The 19284-nt window shown below is 35.3% G+C and overlaps 1 protein-coding gene across 11 annotated transcripts in view; it reads left to right on the top strand.

Annotated features, from left to right (window-relative positions):
• EML1 (EMAP like 1) overlaps positions 1–19284 on the top strand; it is a 132365-nt gene that overhangs the window by 85771 nt on the left and 27310 nt on the right. For 5 of the 11 annotated variants that reach the window (XM_032981694.2, XM_032981693.2, XM_032981692.2 and 2 more), the window contains 6 exons: positions 2961–3095; positions 8438–8466; positions 9921–9947; positions 12060–12290; positions 13096–13225; positions 17377–17526. In XM_032981694.2, coding sequence (XP_032837585.1) covers positions 2961–3095; positions 8438–8466; positions 9921–9947; positions 12060–12290; positions 13096–13225; positions 17377–17526 — 702 coding nt within the window. The remainder of the gene's footprint in view (positions 1–2960; positions 3096–8437; positions 8467–9920; positions 9948–12059; positions 12291–13095; positions 13226–17376; positions 17527–19284) is intronic. The other 6 variants (XM_032981699.2, XM_032981698.2, XM_042798981.1 and 3 more) reach the window with 2 other exon arrangements.

The following is a 19284-nucleotide window of genomic DNA, read 5'->3' as shown; positions in this document are numbered from 1 at the left end:
TCCTATCACCAATGTGGAAGCCAAATTCTGGAATCCAGTCATACTCTTACAAACCTGTACATTGAATGAATATTTTCTTCATTTTAAATTCCTCCTCTGGTGACAGTGTATGTACTGTACCCATGGATATAATCACTGGTATTTAACACTATAGCTACCAAAGTGTGTATATGCTAAAATTGAGTTAATATAATGGAGTTGTAATCCTCTTTTCCAACCACCTGCTAATACTTCTTACTGGGCTTTTGTTGTTGTTGCTGGAAGTTTAAAATAAAATTTGTCAGAAGATACCAATACTAATTAGTTTAAGCAGTAATGGATGTAAGCCAAAAGAGTTTAAAAGAAATTTGTTCTTGTGGTAAAAGTAGTCTTTATACTGATATGAGACTTCATTATTCACAAAGAAGATATCATTACACTTTTAAGCTTTAGTCCCACCCATTTGGGTTTTATCCACCAGTTCATCTTTTGAATGTTGATAGCTATAAAAATAAAATGCCAAGCAACATTAAAATTAGTGTAAAATTGGTTCTGTAACTTACAGTTTTCCTAACATTAGTATAATTTGGTGATTTCCTTAATTTAATTTCAGTTTTGGCTGATATTGCCTCTACTTTTCCTCAGCCAGGTAAAGATACCAAAATAGAGGTTTGATCCAGCAAAATCACATAGAAAGGATGGTTTTGCAAGTGCTGTATATGAAGTAGTGGATGGACTCATGCTAATAAAGCTATTTTATGTGGGGGAAACATTTTCAGTATCAAGGCTTTATTTTTTAACTGGAGTAGTATTAAATCAGATGGTGTTATGAGATGCAGGGACAACAGTTAAATGTTAACAGTATATTATTTAATGTACTAGAGGAGGTTTTTTCATGCATGTAACGTTGAGATGACTTGGATAATGTTAGGTTAGTGTAGGAAACACTTATTTCCGAAATAGACAGAATTAAATTCTTTTTACTGCCTTTTCCATTTTTCTACAAAAGTATTTTGTTCTGTGCCTGTGTATAACTTCACATTCTGCTTGCTCTCTTACATTGCTCTCTACACAGAAACAGTATTTTTTTTATTTCAGCTTAATCATTTGAATTGTGCTTGTTTTTAATATAAAAATGCAGCACTCAACAGTTTTCCTATCATCGCATGTTCCAGAAAGTTTTTTGTCAAGTTACCTGAGATGCATCTTAACATGCATCTGCTCTTCAGTGCTCCCCCTGGATGGGGGCTTCCTTCATTTCAGAAGGACGGTTGCTGTGAAGAAAGGCTCAGCTTTGGCTCTTCCTATCGTTTCTGCAACTGAGCCTCAGCTGAGGTGTTGAGACATTCCCCTCCTTGATGATAAAAAGACATGAGGGAGCAGGAATATTTTATTATTATTATTAAAAAAAAAAAAAAAAAAAAAAAAAAAGGGTATCAGTGCTGGTGTACAGTTGATAAGATGAATATTTTTTGACCTGAGAGAAAAGTCCATCTAATTTCCTTTAGTTATGAAGAGCCGATGCCTCTCCTTCTTATACCACACACAACCGAGGAGCTGACTGAGATAACAGGGTAGGGATTGTCGTCAGGGAATGATGAAGAAGTTTGGAATAGTCCTCAGGGATGCTTGAGATGAGCCTTATGGTAAGCAGAGCATCCCTGGGGGTGTATGGAGGTCAAGGGGGAGCTGGCTGGGGATGGTGAAAAGGGTAACTGGGTTGAGGCTGAGCCTTGAAGGAGCAGGAACAGGAGGAACTGAAGTTTTCACAGAGGGAGGGAGCTTGTGGTTGGGATTTGAGTAGAGGGGTGTGAGCTTGAAAGCAATCATTGGTGTCCTGGGCTTCTAGGGCAAGAGAGCCACTGAGGTGGCCATTTAGTTATGGGGTGTTATGGATAAAGGGGATGTTTCTGTTCTGTTCTTTGGAGGGGAGAAAACAGCACAGGACTAGGGTGGGCGTAAAGGAGGACCTGACAGTGAGTTCTGTCATTCAGCTGCTGCCATGGGGGAGATTCCTGCCTCGGTCCAGGAATCAGTCCCATTGCCTGAGACTCCCTGCTGCACAGGGAGTGCAGCAAAGTGAAGAGCATCACCCAGCTCAGAGCCTCACCCTTAACTGCTCCCTCTCCTGCTAGGAAGCACTGTTTTATGGAGAAGTGCTTTGGACTAACGAACAACCACAATAATTTGTCTCCTATTAAGTGTAAGCATGGGCTTCTCTTAATTTACTAAGTAATACTGTTTGTGTTTTGGCTCATGTTTTTCCATCAGAGAGAGCTGGATGTCTAAGGGATGCCATAAAGTCATACAGGAGCCCCCTGATAGCTATCTTGGCAGGTAGGATGGTTGAAGAGTGAGAGAGTAAGGCAAGCTCTAAGCCTTTGAGAAACCCCTTGTTAGGAGATGTGGGGAATCTAATCTATTCATACATGTAAGTAGGAAACATACATTTTTGACAAGCTAATGAAAAAATGCACGTTAGCTCACCATTAGTTGCACTTTGGGGTGTGTTAAAACTAGCTTTCAGCTGTGGAATAATTGATACTGAATGAAACCACAAAGTTAGCTTGCTGATGCTCAAATTTTGACCTGCTTTTGTCATTGTCTGGTGTCTGGCTGGAGATGTTGGGAAATATTCTTTCTCTTTAAGTCTTACTCTTCTTATTAAGAGAATCTAAAAGTCCAGAAGTGTGAAATGGTAGTCAAAAGATTTGAAATGTGACCTGGAAAACAGATATTGCAACTTACTCTATGATATTGATTTAGCCCATCTTCTACTTTATGATTAAGAAAAAAACAATACGTTTGCCTCTTTGCACCAGGTACTCGTTAGTTTTTAAACAAATCAAGTTATGATTAAAACCAAAGTTGTAGTTATTTTTAGGGTCAGCATTATACTTGATTTGTTTCTCAAAAATATTTGTCATAGAGATATGTGCTTTTACAAGTGCCACTGTAAAACTTGCTCATTTTTTTATTAGCACCATTAAGAGAACCAGTTCAGCTGAGCGTGTGTCCCCAGGTGGTCGGAGGGAAAGCTATGGAGATTCCAAAGGGAGTCGCAACCGCACTGGATCCACCAGCAGTTCATCTAGTGGTAAGAAGAACAGTGAAAGGTAATGTTATCTGTGTACCTATCTCCTTTCTCTGCCTACTGCCCTAATAATGAAATCTGTTTCTTTAGTGGAATTAGTATCTCTAGTTTAGCAAATACTGGGAGCTTTTTTTTTTTTTCCTTTTAAAGATCCAACAGTTGGACAAAAATATATTTTAAAACATTTCAAATAAAACAGGTTTCCAAATTTAGATAAAATTTATTTGCCTTATTTCCAAACCATAAACAATATGAGGAACACGAGTTGCCTGGAAAAGTTTGTAATTATTAAACATGACTTTTCTATGATCTTAGTGGTTTCCCTTCATCTTCAAGTTCCTGACATGTTGTTCTTCACGTTCCTGGTTGTGGTGCATTGACCCCAGCTGGCAGTTAAGCACCACACAGTCACTCACTCCCTAGGAAGGAGAGAAAGTGAGAAAACTCATAGGTCAAAATAAAGGCAGTTTATTAAGGGAATGAGAGAGGAAGTAAAAACAAAACAAGTGATGAAAAGCAATCACTCACCACCTCCCCCACATATAGACTGATGCCCAGCCAGTCTCTGAGCAATGACTGCCTTGGTTTCAGCATGAGACTAAAGAGAAATGGAGGGAGAGGCTTTCATGCAAGTGTTATCCAAAGGAGCAGAATAAAGCGATGCCTACCTCTGTGTATCTCTGATGATGCTTCTCTGTACTGCTGACAGTTCAAAGAAAAGAGAATGTCTTGTCCAAATGTTTCAGACCTAAGATGGTCTTGAGCAAATAGCTGACTCACTGTGGTTTGTCAGTGTTGGTCAACTGTTTTTTTTCCTGTATTTCCAAGACAGATTTTAGTCTTGGCCATTTCACTTGACCAGTCTTATTCAGCTTTTCCATGGGAAATTGGGTGTTGATGGTATTGCTTTACTATCTCACAGATGATGTGACTACAGAAGCAATGTTAATGAAGATCACATCATAACCTAATTTACCTGCTCTGTCTGGGCATCAATGCCATCATAGGAGCCATTGGACTGCTCATGAGCCAATGGTGTGGCACAAAACATCCCTTCAGCATCCTTGCTTGATGTAAGGAGCGACTGAGGTGGTTGTGTACTAATGGACAGTCTGAATATGGGTGATTACATTATTAATAGTTTGTTTTCTGTCTTATATTTTCAACTATGAAGCAAGACAGCAAGTGTGCAAAGTTTATGAAACTTGTGAAAGGCTTAGCAAATCGTGAGAATAATGAAAAAATTCAGAATGCCATTAGATAAAATGTTATAAAATTGTAACTAAGGAAGATATATTTGCACAAACTAAAAATTTAAGCAGTGTGAAATCTTCTTGGCGTTGTGCAGCTGTGTGTGTGAACGAGATTTTTATAAGCTACCAGAATTCTGCGGGACTGGGCCTTCTGGTACTTACGGAAATTTGGCTTTATTTCAGCATCTGATTTTTGTTTTCCTTATTTTTTTTGTAAAATACTTATAAACAACAGATAACTAAGTAGATATGGTTTTGGTTTTGTTTATAAGATTTTTGTACTTTAAAATTCCTAAAAGGCTGAAATATAATTGCAAAAAAAAATAATTACTGTAGCAGTTAACTCTTTTAAGTAATCCATAAATAAATACTACTTTTGAGAGGAAAATCAATATCTTATTGGATTACTTAAGAGCCATGTCTCTTTCTGAATGTGCAGACTTGAACAAAATTGTTGCTAAATGTCTCAGACCCTTCTAGAATAGAGAATGTAAACCTTGGTACATCTGATAGAATACTGCTGAAGCAGCAAACCAAGTATCAATACTCTTAGGAATAAGTGAGCTTGAAAGTTTTGAAAGGCAAAAATAAGCAAAAAAATAATGACTGGTAAAGGGACTGCCAAGAAGATAAAAGCTTGTTCTTAGTTTAAACTGGAAGTTCTGTGAAGTGTTGCGATAGTGCATAACTTCATGCAGCTACATTTCCTCAGCGAAGTCATTTACAAGGAGCTGCTGTTTTCTGTATTGATCCCTTGAAGCTGATGGATTTTTCTAAGGCTTTACTTTTTATTTTACGTGCATGTATAACTTCCTAATCTATTGCACATATCAAATTATAGCAACAGCCCTTATGTTGTGAACTCATTGATTTAAAAAAACCCACATAAACAAAATTAATTTCTTATGGAAAATTTTTGTTAAAAAATTAAGTTTCTCTAATTAGATGGGTAGACTTGTTTCTGGAACATGAACAGGAATATTTCACCTACCAGTGCTAAATGTCATTACTTTCCAATTTACTGCAGTAATTTACCATATTTTTTTTTTTAAGTTTTAACAAACACATGATAATCCTACAGTGTCCTTTATGTATTTTATCTTGTATAAAAAATTTCATTAGATCAAATCCTTCAGAGGTGAATTCTATGTGTTCTGCAGTGGAACATATACCTGTCAAAATCTAAATATGGTGCTTTGCAAAGTTTGTTTTTTGAAGATATCCCTGAGTTCCTGCTACCTGCATAAGGTGATAATTATCTGAAATTAGTTATGTGTTAAAGCTACTAAAGAATAAGGTGAGAATATTAATCAGATTGTTCATTTAAACTAAGGAGAGGTATGACTTCTAGTAGCTACATAGAGGTACTGTACACTTGAAAAATGGATTCCAAAATAGCTGAGAAATAGAAGCATTACGACATAATTCATGGTTATCTGCAAAATTGTTTTGGTTCTGGTCTAAAGTTTATCATGGTACTTAATATGCATTTTTGATTTTTTCATACTGTTCTAACAGAAATCCAATGGTTATGTCGTTCTGCTGTTGTTAGGCCACAAAGGGTTGAGCAACAGCACTGATCAGAAATCACTTGCTTTGGACTCAGGGAGGAGGTCCAGCACACAGGTGATGCAACGCTTAAATAAAACACAAGTATCCCAAGGAATAATTTGAGAGTGCGCATTAGGTTGACTGAGCTGGAGCTAGTGCTGTTGGTGCCGCCATCAGAACAATCACTGTGTCATTAGAGACTTTTCCCTGATTTCTGTCACATGTAGCCTGAGGGTGTTCAGCACCACAGCTCTCACATCCTTGAAGAGTGTCCTTATCCTGTGGAAGAGGCTGGCTAAAGACTCACCTCGCGCTTCATGTTGAAGCTCAGCCACTGTGCAAAATATAAAGCAAGAGTCATGGGACTGGAAGGAAAATGAGCATGTTCTGTACACTGCGGGCTAAAGCTGAACTGTTTGTGTGAAAGAGTGAGGGTGTCACTTAACCATCTACTCACAGCCTTATTATTTGTATCATTGATCCTTATGGGTTTCTTCCAACGTGAGATACTCTGATTCTATTCTATGATTCTGTGATTCTGTGTCTGGTCTGTAGATGAAGCTTTAAGCAGAATACATGCCAGAAATCTAAAAAGGCAGTCGTGAAATTACTGTTTTTCAAAGCATATAAAGTTGTAGGCTGTTACACAAAAACATAATGCTACAGAAAGCTATTTTAAGCAGCTTTAAGCATAAGGAGTAAGGAGATGACCATAATCTCCCATGCTGTGATGGGATGTCCCAACTCCCTATGGCTGTGAGCCAGGAGTAAACCTTCCTAAGGGTTAGATAAGTAAGAAGTGACTCAAATTCATGAAAAAGAGAAATGGTAGTCAGAGCTCTGAGCTGTGTCTGTGGTTAGCATTTGTATAATTAGAAAGTACATATGATTTGCTTTATTACTGTCATGAATCAGCCTTTCACATTAGCTTGATTAGTTTGAATAAGTCAGCATAGTCTGTTCATGACTACGAACTCTTTTGTCTCTAATATGGCATCATTTCTGACTAATGCTTCATCCCATAAAGATTTTATTTTCTAAAAATATCTTCATTCATAGGAGAAGATGTTAATCTGGGTGTTAACAATGACAGTACATCATGCTATTTATATAGATGAGATTGGCTGTTAAAGCAGAAATTTTGATGCATGATTAACACTAAGGCTGATATTATGAAAAGTTGCTAAATAGGTGGGTAGGATCCGTAGAATTTTTTTTTGTTGTTTCTGTTTTGTTTTGGTTTTATCATTAAGTAAATGTCTTATTCTCAATATTACTGTCACAGCAAAAGGAAAAATACTGTAAAATTATTTGATACAACTTCTATTGTAGAGAGGGACAATCTTTTATGCTTAGAACAAAAATGTGTGCAAAAATTCAACCCAGTTTCGTTTATTTTATTGATTTCTCTGTCTGTCCACTGCAGTCTAGGAGTGGATGTGGAGATGGCATCACAGCTCTAGGGATACTTCATGCTTCAGCATTTCTCCAGAATGACAGGGCTTTCAACTCCTTTGGGATCACCCTAAGAAACGTACAACAGTAATATATTTCAAAAGTTTTACTGGGTAGAAAGAAAATGGAACTGGGAAGAAAAATAACTGCACAATATAGCTTTGTGTCTCTTTCATGCTCCATCAGAAACAATACCCTTAAGCCTGATTATACAGGGGCAAAGGACAAAGAAAACAAATGACTGGCATTTCTTGAAAATATTGCTTCTTTCTGGCCAGAGTAGTATTATCCAGAGAGCTCCTCAGCTTTTCTTCCTCTTCCTTCTCCACACAGTTCATTTCCCCCTCAAATTTTGCCAAATACTTTATCAAGACAAAAAGACAAACTGATTTCAGCTTGTCTTCCAGAGAGCAATGCAGTGAGAAAGAGAAGACATTTTAATCACAATGGATATGTGCTTTCTGGGTTTTACAATGTACTGTCATTCACCAAGAACTAATCGGGCAGTTCCATGTTTTAGGTAGATTCCCTGGAAAAACAGGATTCAAGCTGTAGTTTGCTCCTTAAATCCAGAGAAAACAAAGCCATGAAGTAAGCGAACACCCACACATGCACTGACACAGTAGCCACCCCTGCTCCACACATGAAGAGAGATGTTGTAGTTAAGGATATATTCCTAGCTTTCTATTATAGTTGTAGACTGCTTTAGAGTTACAAATCTCACTGACTGGAAACCAAAACTGATGCAGCTGCTCATGACCAGTTTCTGTGTTCTCCTATAACTGGAATAACTTTACAGAAGAGGAGGATTTGGTAGTTAGTGGAGGAAAATCTATAGTTTTGAGAATGTAAGGACAATTGAATGTAAAAGTTTTAACATCTGTCATAAAGGAGCCACAATGTATGCTGGCTTTAGATGTCTCTGCCTGGGGATTTACCTTGTAAGTAATTGAATTGAAAAAGTATTTTTATTTATATGTACACACACACAAAAAGTTACAGGTTTTATATTATATTTTAAATTTGATACTCTATTGATACCTTTAGATGTGCAGACTGTATGTGCATGGTTTTTAAAATAGAAATTTCTTCATTATTTTCACAGCAAACCCAAGGAACCAATGTTCAGTGCAGGTAGGAACTTCTACATTTTTTAAGGAAATAACAACTGTGATAACATAATACTTTTTTATTTTTTTTCCTGTGGATGCCTAGAAACAGGTATTGGGAATATAAACATGATACTTACAGGATGTTGATGATGTATTTTTAAAAAGTTGATAATTTTTCTCTAGTTTATATTGGCCTAATAGGTTTATTTTACAGTTAGAATTTTTTGTAAGAAGACAAAGAAGAAAAAGGCCATGTCTTCTTCCCCCAAATGTCTTCCCTTTCAAAGCAGTATTAAGGATTTATTAATTCAAGCATATGCCGAGTTCCAGCTATGATTCTGTCATGTTAATTTAGTAATAAAAGGAAGCCTTCAACTACTGTTAAAGAACGCCACATCTGTCCCAATGCCTTGTAATAAAATTGGTCAAATTGAAAATAAAAAAGGTAGTTTGTTACTACAGTTTTGGAAATCTATCTTTAATTTGAAAATAATTTAAATTTTTTCCTACTTATGTATTATCCCAGCAAAAAGATTTCAAAAGTGAAATAGTAAGTATAAGTGAAAGCAGAGACTGTTCTTGTCATTAGTTAAAAACTTTTGAACCATCTCAATAAAGATATTAAGCTGAATAGTATGTATAACAATTATTTTTGTTCTGAAAAAATACAGAAAATTAAAATAAAAGCTTTATTTTAATAAAATAAGGAAGGTAAAAAACCTTGTTGATTTATCAGATATATCATATTATTTTTGTCTATAGTTCTGTGACAGTAATCATACATTAAGCTGGAAAAGTAGAAAATCTTTTGTTTACTGCACCAATTGATCATCATCCAGCAAAGCTCTTAAGCCATACTTCAAGGCTTAGTGTAATTGATTATGAACTCAATAATATACAAAACTAAGCAAGCACTTAAGTCTTTTGTGACAATACAATCACAGTTCGTGTCCCTTTAATGACAACTGTTGGTTTAGAAAAAGAAAACTTCTGATTTGCACAGAATATACTTCTCTTGCATAACATTTCTCCTTCCCTTGCACCATGTAAGCAAAGGCATTTGGAATGATTTTTCTTCTGACACTTTTCCTTTAGATAAAAATCAGTAATAAAACATATGTGACACTGCTTTTATCCTTCTCACCTGGACAAAATTCCTACTGAAATTAATTATTTTTTTCTAAGAAAATGATACTTGGTATTTTATTTAAGCATATAGTTGCATAATGGAGCTTAAACTAATACTTTAATATTAGAAGAACTAAACAAAGGCCCTAGCTGGAGGAAAAGGATTTCGACTGCAATTACCCAACAAATGGCATGGAGTATGGCTCAGTGTTTTGCCAAGCACCAGGTTAGCCTTCAGCAGTATACAACTGGACAGCCAGTTGAAGCAGGTATTTAGTATTTAGTGAGTTTATTGTATTCAAACACATCTTTATCTAGCCCTTCTGTCTCTGTCTCTGTAATCACAAGGGAAGCGCCGTGTGACACACTGCAAAGGTAGGCTTCACTTCCAAAACCTCATAGCTCTCGAAGCAAAATGGTACTGGTGAGATAAAAGCTCAATGCGTAAACAACTATTTTCTACCTTATGTGCATTTTGCAATGTTCAAGCTTTTCTAGTTTTTTGAATGAAACAAAAGTATGATACCATCTATTGTGAAGTCTACTGAATTATAACCCTCAGGTGCACTTTAATAATAACAATGGGTTATAATTTAGATTTCTGTGGACTTTTGCAGAAGAATTTGAATTAGAAAAAATATGTTGAGAGAGCTATATGGCAACACATGGATGTTCACTGTGTTTGAAATGGTGTTTTGCACTTTTGCTGAAATTCATATAGAATTTTGCCCTTTGTTGGCTATTTTGCTGTTAGCCTAACATGATTATAGAAGTCTTGGGTTTTCCTTTGCTTTTTCTTACTGAGTAGCCTGTAGATTTTTCTGAATGTTGAATAAACAGACCTAGGCCTCCAACTAATTTCTCAGTGCTTTTTGCTCAAGGTCATAAAGCAGAGTTATATTTGGTAAACATACTATGTTGTTTTCTAACGCTGTAGTTAAATTGTAGTGTAAATATGCACATTTTTGATGCATGTTTATATCTGCGATATAATCACAGGTTTGTCTTGCTTTTTAGAGATAGTTAAGCCTAACAGTTTTCCTACTAATCAGCATCTTTCAGCTTTGCATCAAATCTAAAATTTCACAGAGCAAAGAATGTTTGATGTCAAGGCAAAATCTTTTAGAGAGCCTCTAACTCTGTGTATTATTTGTACAATTTTATGCCTGCAATAAGTAGTGGCTTCTGCAGATCCTGCTAGAATTCACATGTCTTATTATTGCACTTCAGTAACTGTTAATTTTTGCAGTCATTTTCAATGACAATTTCAAATTTACAAAATTGCAGATGTAAAAGATACATTTGTCTAAAAGTTTCACTATTGGTCTGTCTTTATAATTTGATGATTGTCTGTCTTTACATCTATATCTTCACATTTAGAACTTTTCTGTCTTAAAAACTTTGTTAAGAAAAGTACAAAGGGATGTAGATAATAAATTTGGATTAGTAACAAAAATGAGTACAGATGGAATTAATATTACCAAAAGTTAGATATAAATACACAGTATGTATTTCTGTGCCTGACCTCGTCAACCTAAGTTCCTTTTTATTGTTAGTAGAGAGAAAGAAGCATTCAGAAGGCATAATTTTATATACTTGGTATAATTTAGTATATTTGCTTTTGGACATCTGATTTACAATGTGATTAATTTGTCCAAAAGTACCTGTTTCTCCCTATTTACTCTAAAAAGGAGTTTTGAGTGACTAGGTCAAATGCTTCCACTGTAGATGGATAGATGCAAGTTTCAGGTAAGAAAAGCAGTTCAATGAATTATACTTCCATTCGTTCCCAGCCTTCCATAAGCACAATTAGTGGTTGTCACTGCTGAAAAATCTATTGACTTCCAGTGCACCAGCATCAGTAGTATTGGCATGTGTTTCAAGCTCATTAAATAGATGCTGCATGTGCATACAAATAGTGCTGTAATGCTCTGCTATTTAATGCACTTCCCTCTTTTATTTTCCAATACAGATCTATTGGAGTAGATTTTTAAAAACAATTCCAGTATTCTAGAATTTTAACAGGCATCTTAAGTTCCAACCATCTGTCACCCTTATTTTACCATTGTTATTACTTCTTTTTAGCATTCAGTTTTCTGTTGTTTTCATTACATGTATGAATTCTGTAAATGAAGCTAGAGAGTTCTAGCTGTAACTTCACTGTGACAGATCAAGTAGATGTCTTTCCCAAATGAATTAGTCTAAAGTCAGAATACACATATATTTAAGTAACACAGCATAGTTATGATGTTTATTTGTTCAACCAATAATTTTTATTAATTTAGTCAGGATTTGTAGTGTATGCATATTTCCAATTAAAATAAAGCCTTAGTTTTCAATTAAAAAAAATAATGGTATAGTTGTAATGATACTTAACAATTCATAACATTTTTTTAACAGTCCTGAATTGTATAATTTTTTTTCATTTACATGATTTTGTTACTTCTGCCCTCCCATTTCCTCTGTGCCCATGATTATTCTGTCTAGTAACTCTACAGATGTCACTGACTCCAAAGCTGCTTGATTCGCATGAGAACAAGGCTGAACCCCTTAATCTGCCGATGGAGCAGCAAGAGCCAACACGTTCTGAATCTGGACAAACTTCACCAGAAGTTCACAGGACACCCACTTTGGCCTTGCCAGTTCCCAAAAGTTCTAGTCAGACCTTCATGGCATTTCCCAGATCTCCTAGTTTTATAAACCCCATGAAGTCCCCAAGTCAGTACTTCCAGATCTGTTACTAATCCCTGCTTCTCTCCCCAAAAAATATTTCTTACCAGTTCAACACATTACTTTTAGTATTTTCTGCTAGAAATGTTTACTTCTGTCAGCCAATTCAGTCTTTGTAGATTCTCTCCTGTATGTCATTTTCCTTTCTTTTAATGTGCTGTCAATGTTGTCATTCCTTTTTCAATGTTTAGTAATTCCTCAAGCACATATCTTTTCTGCATGTACATCAGCATGATTCCTTTTACTAATTGTTTGTGTTCCTTATTTTGAATGTATCTCTAACACTGTATCAAGTGTAAAGCCTATCTTTATATCTTTACACTAAGATGCAAAGAATGCAACTGAGTGTTGGAAAATACTTTAGATGCTGATGCTCAACTGTAAATATTGATTAAAAAATAAAATTAATTTTAAGTGGAATTTCTGCATTAATTGTAATCTTTGATGTTTCCTCCTTCATTTTTAATATTTTAAAAATGTAATATTGTAGCCAAAAAAAGTTTTGATTTAAGTCCTTTCAGTTTTTTAGTTCTTCATGAGGTTGTTCAGTTCTAATTCTGCTGCTCAGAATATTTAAAGGAAAAAGAGACTTTGTATGTTTTAAAAAAAATTCTGCTTAGTGATTATGATTTAAGAAAAAAAAAAAAAAACCTGCTTAATTTCCAAGTTTGGGATTGCATGTTGTTCTGTAATTGTAACAAACCAAACTGTTAAGTGGGAAGGGATGGAGAAGCACTGGAGTTATCCACTGATGTTTTTTTGTGTAACATTAAGCATTTCTGACCTTTTGTAGAGGAAGGATACGTGAAAATGTTTCTTCGTGGACGTCCTGTTACCATGTACATGCCCAAAGAGCAAGTGGAATCTTACAATTTGGAAGCAAAAGTTGAGCTACCAGCCAAGAGACTTAAACTGGAATGGGTGTATCCTTTCTGTGTTAGAGGACTACTGGAAGTCAGTAATTTCTTAGTGATTTGTTTTAAATAACTTTTTGAGCTAAAGTATAGCAAGTTAAGATCATAGGGATCATTTCATTAGTGAAGCAACATTTCATTGAAAATAGGTGTTAATTTCTTGAGGCTGCTGTTCTGTACCTTGTGAAGTATAGGGTGGCAGCTTAAGAAAGATTTTGCTTGAGTGTTGCCTGAAGGTTAAGTCTGAAGCATGCTAATTAGCTAAAGATTAAACTAGGCATATTGTAAGAAGGTAGCGAGCTGTGATTGATAATTATAGTATACCTAAAACAAGCTCAGGTTTTTTTGCTGATTCTCAGCAATAATTTATTGTTTTAAACTGTGTTTTGTAAAATGTGCACCATTGTCCTTTAGAGGATGTTATAATCAACTTCAGTACTTGAATAAACCTTGAATTGAATAGTGTATTGTAACAGATAGGTGCTTAGCAATAAAATTCATAAAGTATCGTATATAAAATAATGTTTGAACTTAGATTTTAAACTGTATTTAAGAACTGTAAATACCCAACAACCAGAATTTTCCACTGACTTCTATGAGTGGACATAATTATAGAATCTTAACTTGAAATAACTCAGCGTTTTATTACATACAGAAATGTTAACATTTCACTTTTAAATGTAGTAAAAAAAAATATATTCTTTATTGAAAAAAGAAATGACATTTCATTTTTATAATGTATAATATTAGTATATGTAATAGATAATTCAAGATAAAATATAAACACAACAAGGTCTGGGTCTGTTTGTAATATCCACTATCTTTAGAGAGACAAAGTCTTCATTAGGTTTTCTATTTTAAGAAAAAGACACTGGTTTTGTCCCAAGCAGTCCAAATAGGAAGTTGCTTTGTCTTCATAAAATAGAAGGCAGGCTGCATATAGTCTTTTTCAAAGTTGTATAAATAGAACTGCATGTGGTTTCAGAGTGCACACAGAGAGTTTCCAAAAGTCCCACTGTATTCGCAAGGGATTAATGACAGATTTAGTAACTATTCTTATTATTCCTATTGCATCTGAGCCTATGGGTTCTATCCCACTCTGCTGGAACTGCATAGACAATGCGTACAGAAATAACTGAAGATGAGTTACAACAACAACAAAAATATCCACAAAACCAGTAAAACAGCTGAGATTAGAGTGATAAATACTGCTTGCAGCATTTTACTATCTAACTGTTGTACAGGCTCTCATCATATATCACAAAAGATTTGAATGATCTTTTTACACTTGTAAGGTGCCCCTTGCTTGGGAGGCCTAGGGGTAGTGCAGGAGAAAGTGCTAGGCTGAATGCTGAAACAACAAAAAAACCAACCACAAAGCAAAACAGATTGTCACTAGTGTGTAGGTGGAAGCTGAAGCTAATATTTCAGACTATTATAAGAAATTATAATGAGAGTGGGTCATAATTTCAGTCTCATTAGTTTCTCACTTAAGCTTACTTAAATGGCTGAATATTTGACAGATGAAGCATTATTTTTAGTTTGAATATTCCTATGTCCTTACAGCTGTGTATCTCTATGCACAGTAGAATCCTATATATAAAGGTTGTTTGTGAATAGAAAAGGTATGAATTAATAGAAAAGTTATGAATTGATAAAATGATCTAACTAACCCTAAATGGTTAGTGAGGAGGATGCATATTTTTCCAAAAACACTGTTCTGTCTTTTCAGCTTTTAATTTCTTTTCAGTTAAACCCAGTCATGCTATACATACTTAAAAGGTACACAAATGACTAGCTATATGAAAGACTTAAAAAAAAAAAAAAAAAAAAAAGGGAAGAGAGAGAGATATGTTAATGCCCAATTTAGAGACTGTAATGATAAGAAGAAAAACTGGGTGCAGGACCATAAAATAATTTAAGGAGAAAGGCAAAGACATCAGAAAACCAACCAATATTGCAGGCATTCATTCCATTTAAATTGGAAAAGCAGAGCTGTTTGGGTGGAGGGTAACAGAAACGGAGTAGAAGATATCTTTGTAGCAGACAAATCAGCCTCTCTGTGGGGTTACAGCCAGAAGTGCTTTGTAGTGTAAGAATGGGTATACAGAAACAAGATATCAGAGGTGAGATGGACAAATGGAAAGGGCAAAGCAGACTGATGAGAAACAGATGGAAGAAAATCTAATGTGTGTAGATTTCCGAACATACCTGAACCATAAAGGAGTTTTACAGTCACGTTAGCAGGTATCTGCTGGTACAGGTTCAGACCACATCAGTTATATTCAGACACCAAGAAACAGAAACGATGAGTGTGATGAGGTCTCTGGGAGGGCTGGAGTGGAGGTGGTAAAACTTGAGCAAGAAATTGGCACTGGGGACATCAGGGCAGGAGAGATAGTCTGCACAGACCTGTCTGAGACCAGGTCACTTGTCAAGCAGGAGGTTTGAAACAAAAGCTGCAGGTCAAAATAAAAGATCAAGGTAACATTCTCTGAAGGGCCAGCTCACCAAATCAAAGTTGAAGCCACCTAATCAGAGTATGGGAAACAGTGAGGAGGAGAGATCAACCCCAGGAGTTTACATCTGAGAAAAAAGGCTGATAGAAAGACACTAAGTGTTTGACAACAGCAATCATGCAAAGGGTTGAATTCAGCATTGTTCCCTACAGGAAGAATTGTAAAGAAAGGAGATTTTCCCTAAAGAATGTAATCTTTCCCATTTAATATTTATTTTTATGCACAGAGATTTGTTCCTTATAAATGCCTATATAATGTTTTTACTTCACTTTTTTTAAAAGTTCAATTCCTTATGCTAACTTCAACTGCTGGTTTATTACTAACTTGATTATGTATTGTTGAACTAGGGCAATTTTATGTTGGCTTCATTTGGTAATGGTATCTGGCCTTACAGAAAAAAATAAATAAAACATTGTTCAGAAATCTAGAGTAGTAACTCTAACCTTTATGAACAGATTCAAAATTGATAGTAAATGCTTTTTAATTTGAAGATATTTATTGTTTTCATGTCTTCAAATTTTAATATCTCAAACTCAAAGGAATTTTGGCTGAAATATTTCAGATTGGGAGTACAAAAGCTGTATTTTTCAATGCACATATTGATGGTTGCATATGTAGACCTACTTCTTATTGCATTTCTTAGGGAAAAAACAAACAAACAAACAAACAAACAAACAAAATGAGAAAGCTGTTATTTAAATTCCTGTTTTAGAAGTATGACAACTACTGACCTTCTTGGATAGTATTAGCATGAGTATTTTAGTTTGACTGGGTTATCATTGACCATAGAAAATAGTGCACAAGTATCTTTTTAATATAATGTAATTGGGGTTTCAGTACCTCTCCATATACTTATCACAGCCAGTTTCTCCATATTTACTGAATTAGAATACAATTCTGTTTTGCCAAGATTCTGCTGATGCTGTTTCTCTCTGTTCCTATAAAAAAAGGAAAGCCAAAATAGTTGTAGTCCCTAATGACTCTTCAGAAGAATAAAACTACATAATTTGGCTGAATTAACATTCAATCTAAATTAGATTATTTCTGGATTAATTCCAGTTATTTAATTGGATTAATTTTAGATTAGCATTGATATGACTAGCATCAGAATCTGGGCTGCTGCCTTTTAAATGCTACAAAAATAAATTGGAACGGATGATGTAACCCTTTTACGGTTTCATATCCATCTGGCTGGTGATGCCCAGAATAATGAAATCAATCAACCTGCACACAGGATAATGTAATCAGTTCTGATGTAATGCAGGGAGATGTAATGAATGACTTGTTAGCATTTCCATCAAGTCTAAATACACTTGGGACAAAATTGATATTGCCTTAGCCAGGCATTTAGCAAATTCTAGAGGATACTAAAGGGATAGTATGTTTACAAACTCCTATATTCTTTACCATGTATTTTCTGTAGGATGTGTAGGTTTTTAGTAACTCAGTCTACGAAACGCTTTAGCTCTCTTTACTGTAGTAAGGGAGGCAGTTCTGAAAGCTGTCAAGTGATAAAGGTGTGCTCAAACCAAGAGATGCAGATTTCAGAAAATACAGGAACAGAGAATCCATTCTGTTTTTCCTTATTTTTAACATTCTTCATTGGTAGATAATGTTATTGCAGCTTGACCAACATGGTAGCTATGGATATAGGGGTCGGGACTGTCGCAGTAATCTCTACCTTCTTCCAACGGGCGAAACTGTGTATTTCATCGCCTCAGTAGTTGTGTTATTCAATGTTGAAGAGCAACTTCAGAGACATTACACTGGTCATAATGATGATGTGAAGTGGTAAGTTACCTAGTAACCATTGTTTTTTCTTTATAAAACAGTATTTGGAAGGTAATGTTTTGGTCTTTAATATAGTTCTGAAAATTTGATCTAACTTCAGAATCTGGCGTGGGTTGAGTCCTTATGCCTGACACTGCATTTGCAGTCAAATAAAGGTCTGCCTGTAGTGATGACAAGAATGTCAAATGCCTGTTATAGTTATAGCTCTATCTAGTCAGCTCAGGAAGCAACTGCTGTCAGGGTGTGATGGCACAAACCTGAGGATATCAAATATGTCCCTAACAGAGCTAGAGTTTGCTTGTGAAACTTACCTCAAGTCTGTGTTGCCATACGTGCTGTGCTACCTCATTTGGATGTTTCTACATGCAATTGCTGTATTGATGTTTTCCAAGTTACTGCTTGTCTCTCTGTCTCAGTTACTAACTACTTCTCCTTGCATTTAATTGAGAAAATTCATTTTCCATAACTAATATACTTTCTACATTGAGAATACAGAAAAACAGAAATCTGACTTAATCTTTAGATCCACTGATCTTCATTACACTGTTTTGGGATGATTTGACATTAACTACTCCTTTAGATTCTTCTTCTTTCCTTTTTTAAGTAGGTTTACATTATTCATATTCACCTGGGCTCTGGTGCCAGGTATAGGTCCTTTAGGCACAGTCTAACCAATGAAACAGTTTTAATCTCATCTGCAGTCTTCCTGGTAGTCTTCAGGCATGTCTACATCATAGCCGATAACCTGGAAACTCAACCTGAGCAGCCTGGCTTGTCTGCTGCCTTTCATGCCAGCTTGGGCTTCAAAGTGAGTTAGCTGTGTTCAAGCTCAGAGGAGAATAGGTATCAGGAAATATCAATATCGTCAAACTGAAATCTAGATAAACGTGGTTTATCTTGATGGAATCTGTCTGCTTGCTGAGTGTAGCTTAAAATGAGCACCTGGATTATTTGATGGGCCCTAGTATATTAAATTAGTTTGACATCTCCTCTTTAGATTAATCATTATGAAACACCTGTTGTCCCTCAAAGCCAAAAATAGACCTAATAATCAAATCTGGATGCATTGTAAGCGTGTTTCCTAAAATTGAATTCTTTGTATAATCTAGTCATTTTACAAGATTTTTAACTTGGACATGTTCCATCTAATTTATTTTTTTTCAAATTTTGTGACTCTACGTATTTGAAAGCTTTCAGGTCTACTAGAAAGAAGATACCTTTCTGCATTATAAAGCTGAATGAATTATTGCCACAGTTCATTTTGCAGGGCACTTTGACTCTAGAACTGTATGTAAATCAGCTGCAGTGAAAAAATAAGAGAGGATGTTGGGGCAAAAGGAGACTGTACTCCAGGCTTAATACAAATTTTAGATTGTTTTTTCCTTAGAGACATTAGTTAACATTGATTACATTTTTTAAAATCTCAGGTTTTGGAATCAAAATTCCTAAATTCTGTATCCTGGTTCTTACTTACTAAAGAATGTTTTTTCACCTTTGAAAAATATTAGAGAGAAGTTGGTAATTCTTTATAAGAGTCACTGAATATCTGGCCAGTACAGTCTGAGGAACAATGTTGGAATGGATACACATAAGTTTGCTTTGGAGGATTGCTGCTAGACAGCATTGACTGTACTGACCAGGTCTCTACAACCTCTGATTAGAGATATCTGAAGTTAGATAAGTAGCACAAATTGTGAACTCATTATATGCTGTAATCACTTTAAATCTAGGTGGGATGAATCCCAACATAAGGTAGAC

The sequence above is a fragment of the Tyto alba genome, unplaced genomic scaffold, assembly GCF_018691265.1.
Source record: "Tyto alba isolate M040663 unplaced genomic scaffold, T.alba_DEE_v4.0 Super-Scaffold_29, whole genome shotgun sequence".
Lineage (NCBI taxonomy): Eukaryota > Metazoa > Chordata > Aves > Strigiformes > Tytonidae > Tyto > Tyto alba.
This window is presented reverse-complemented; position numbering and strand designations above follow the sequence as displayed.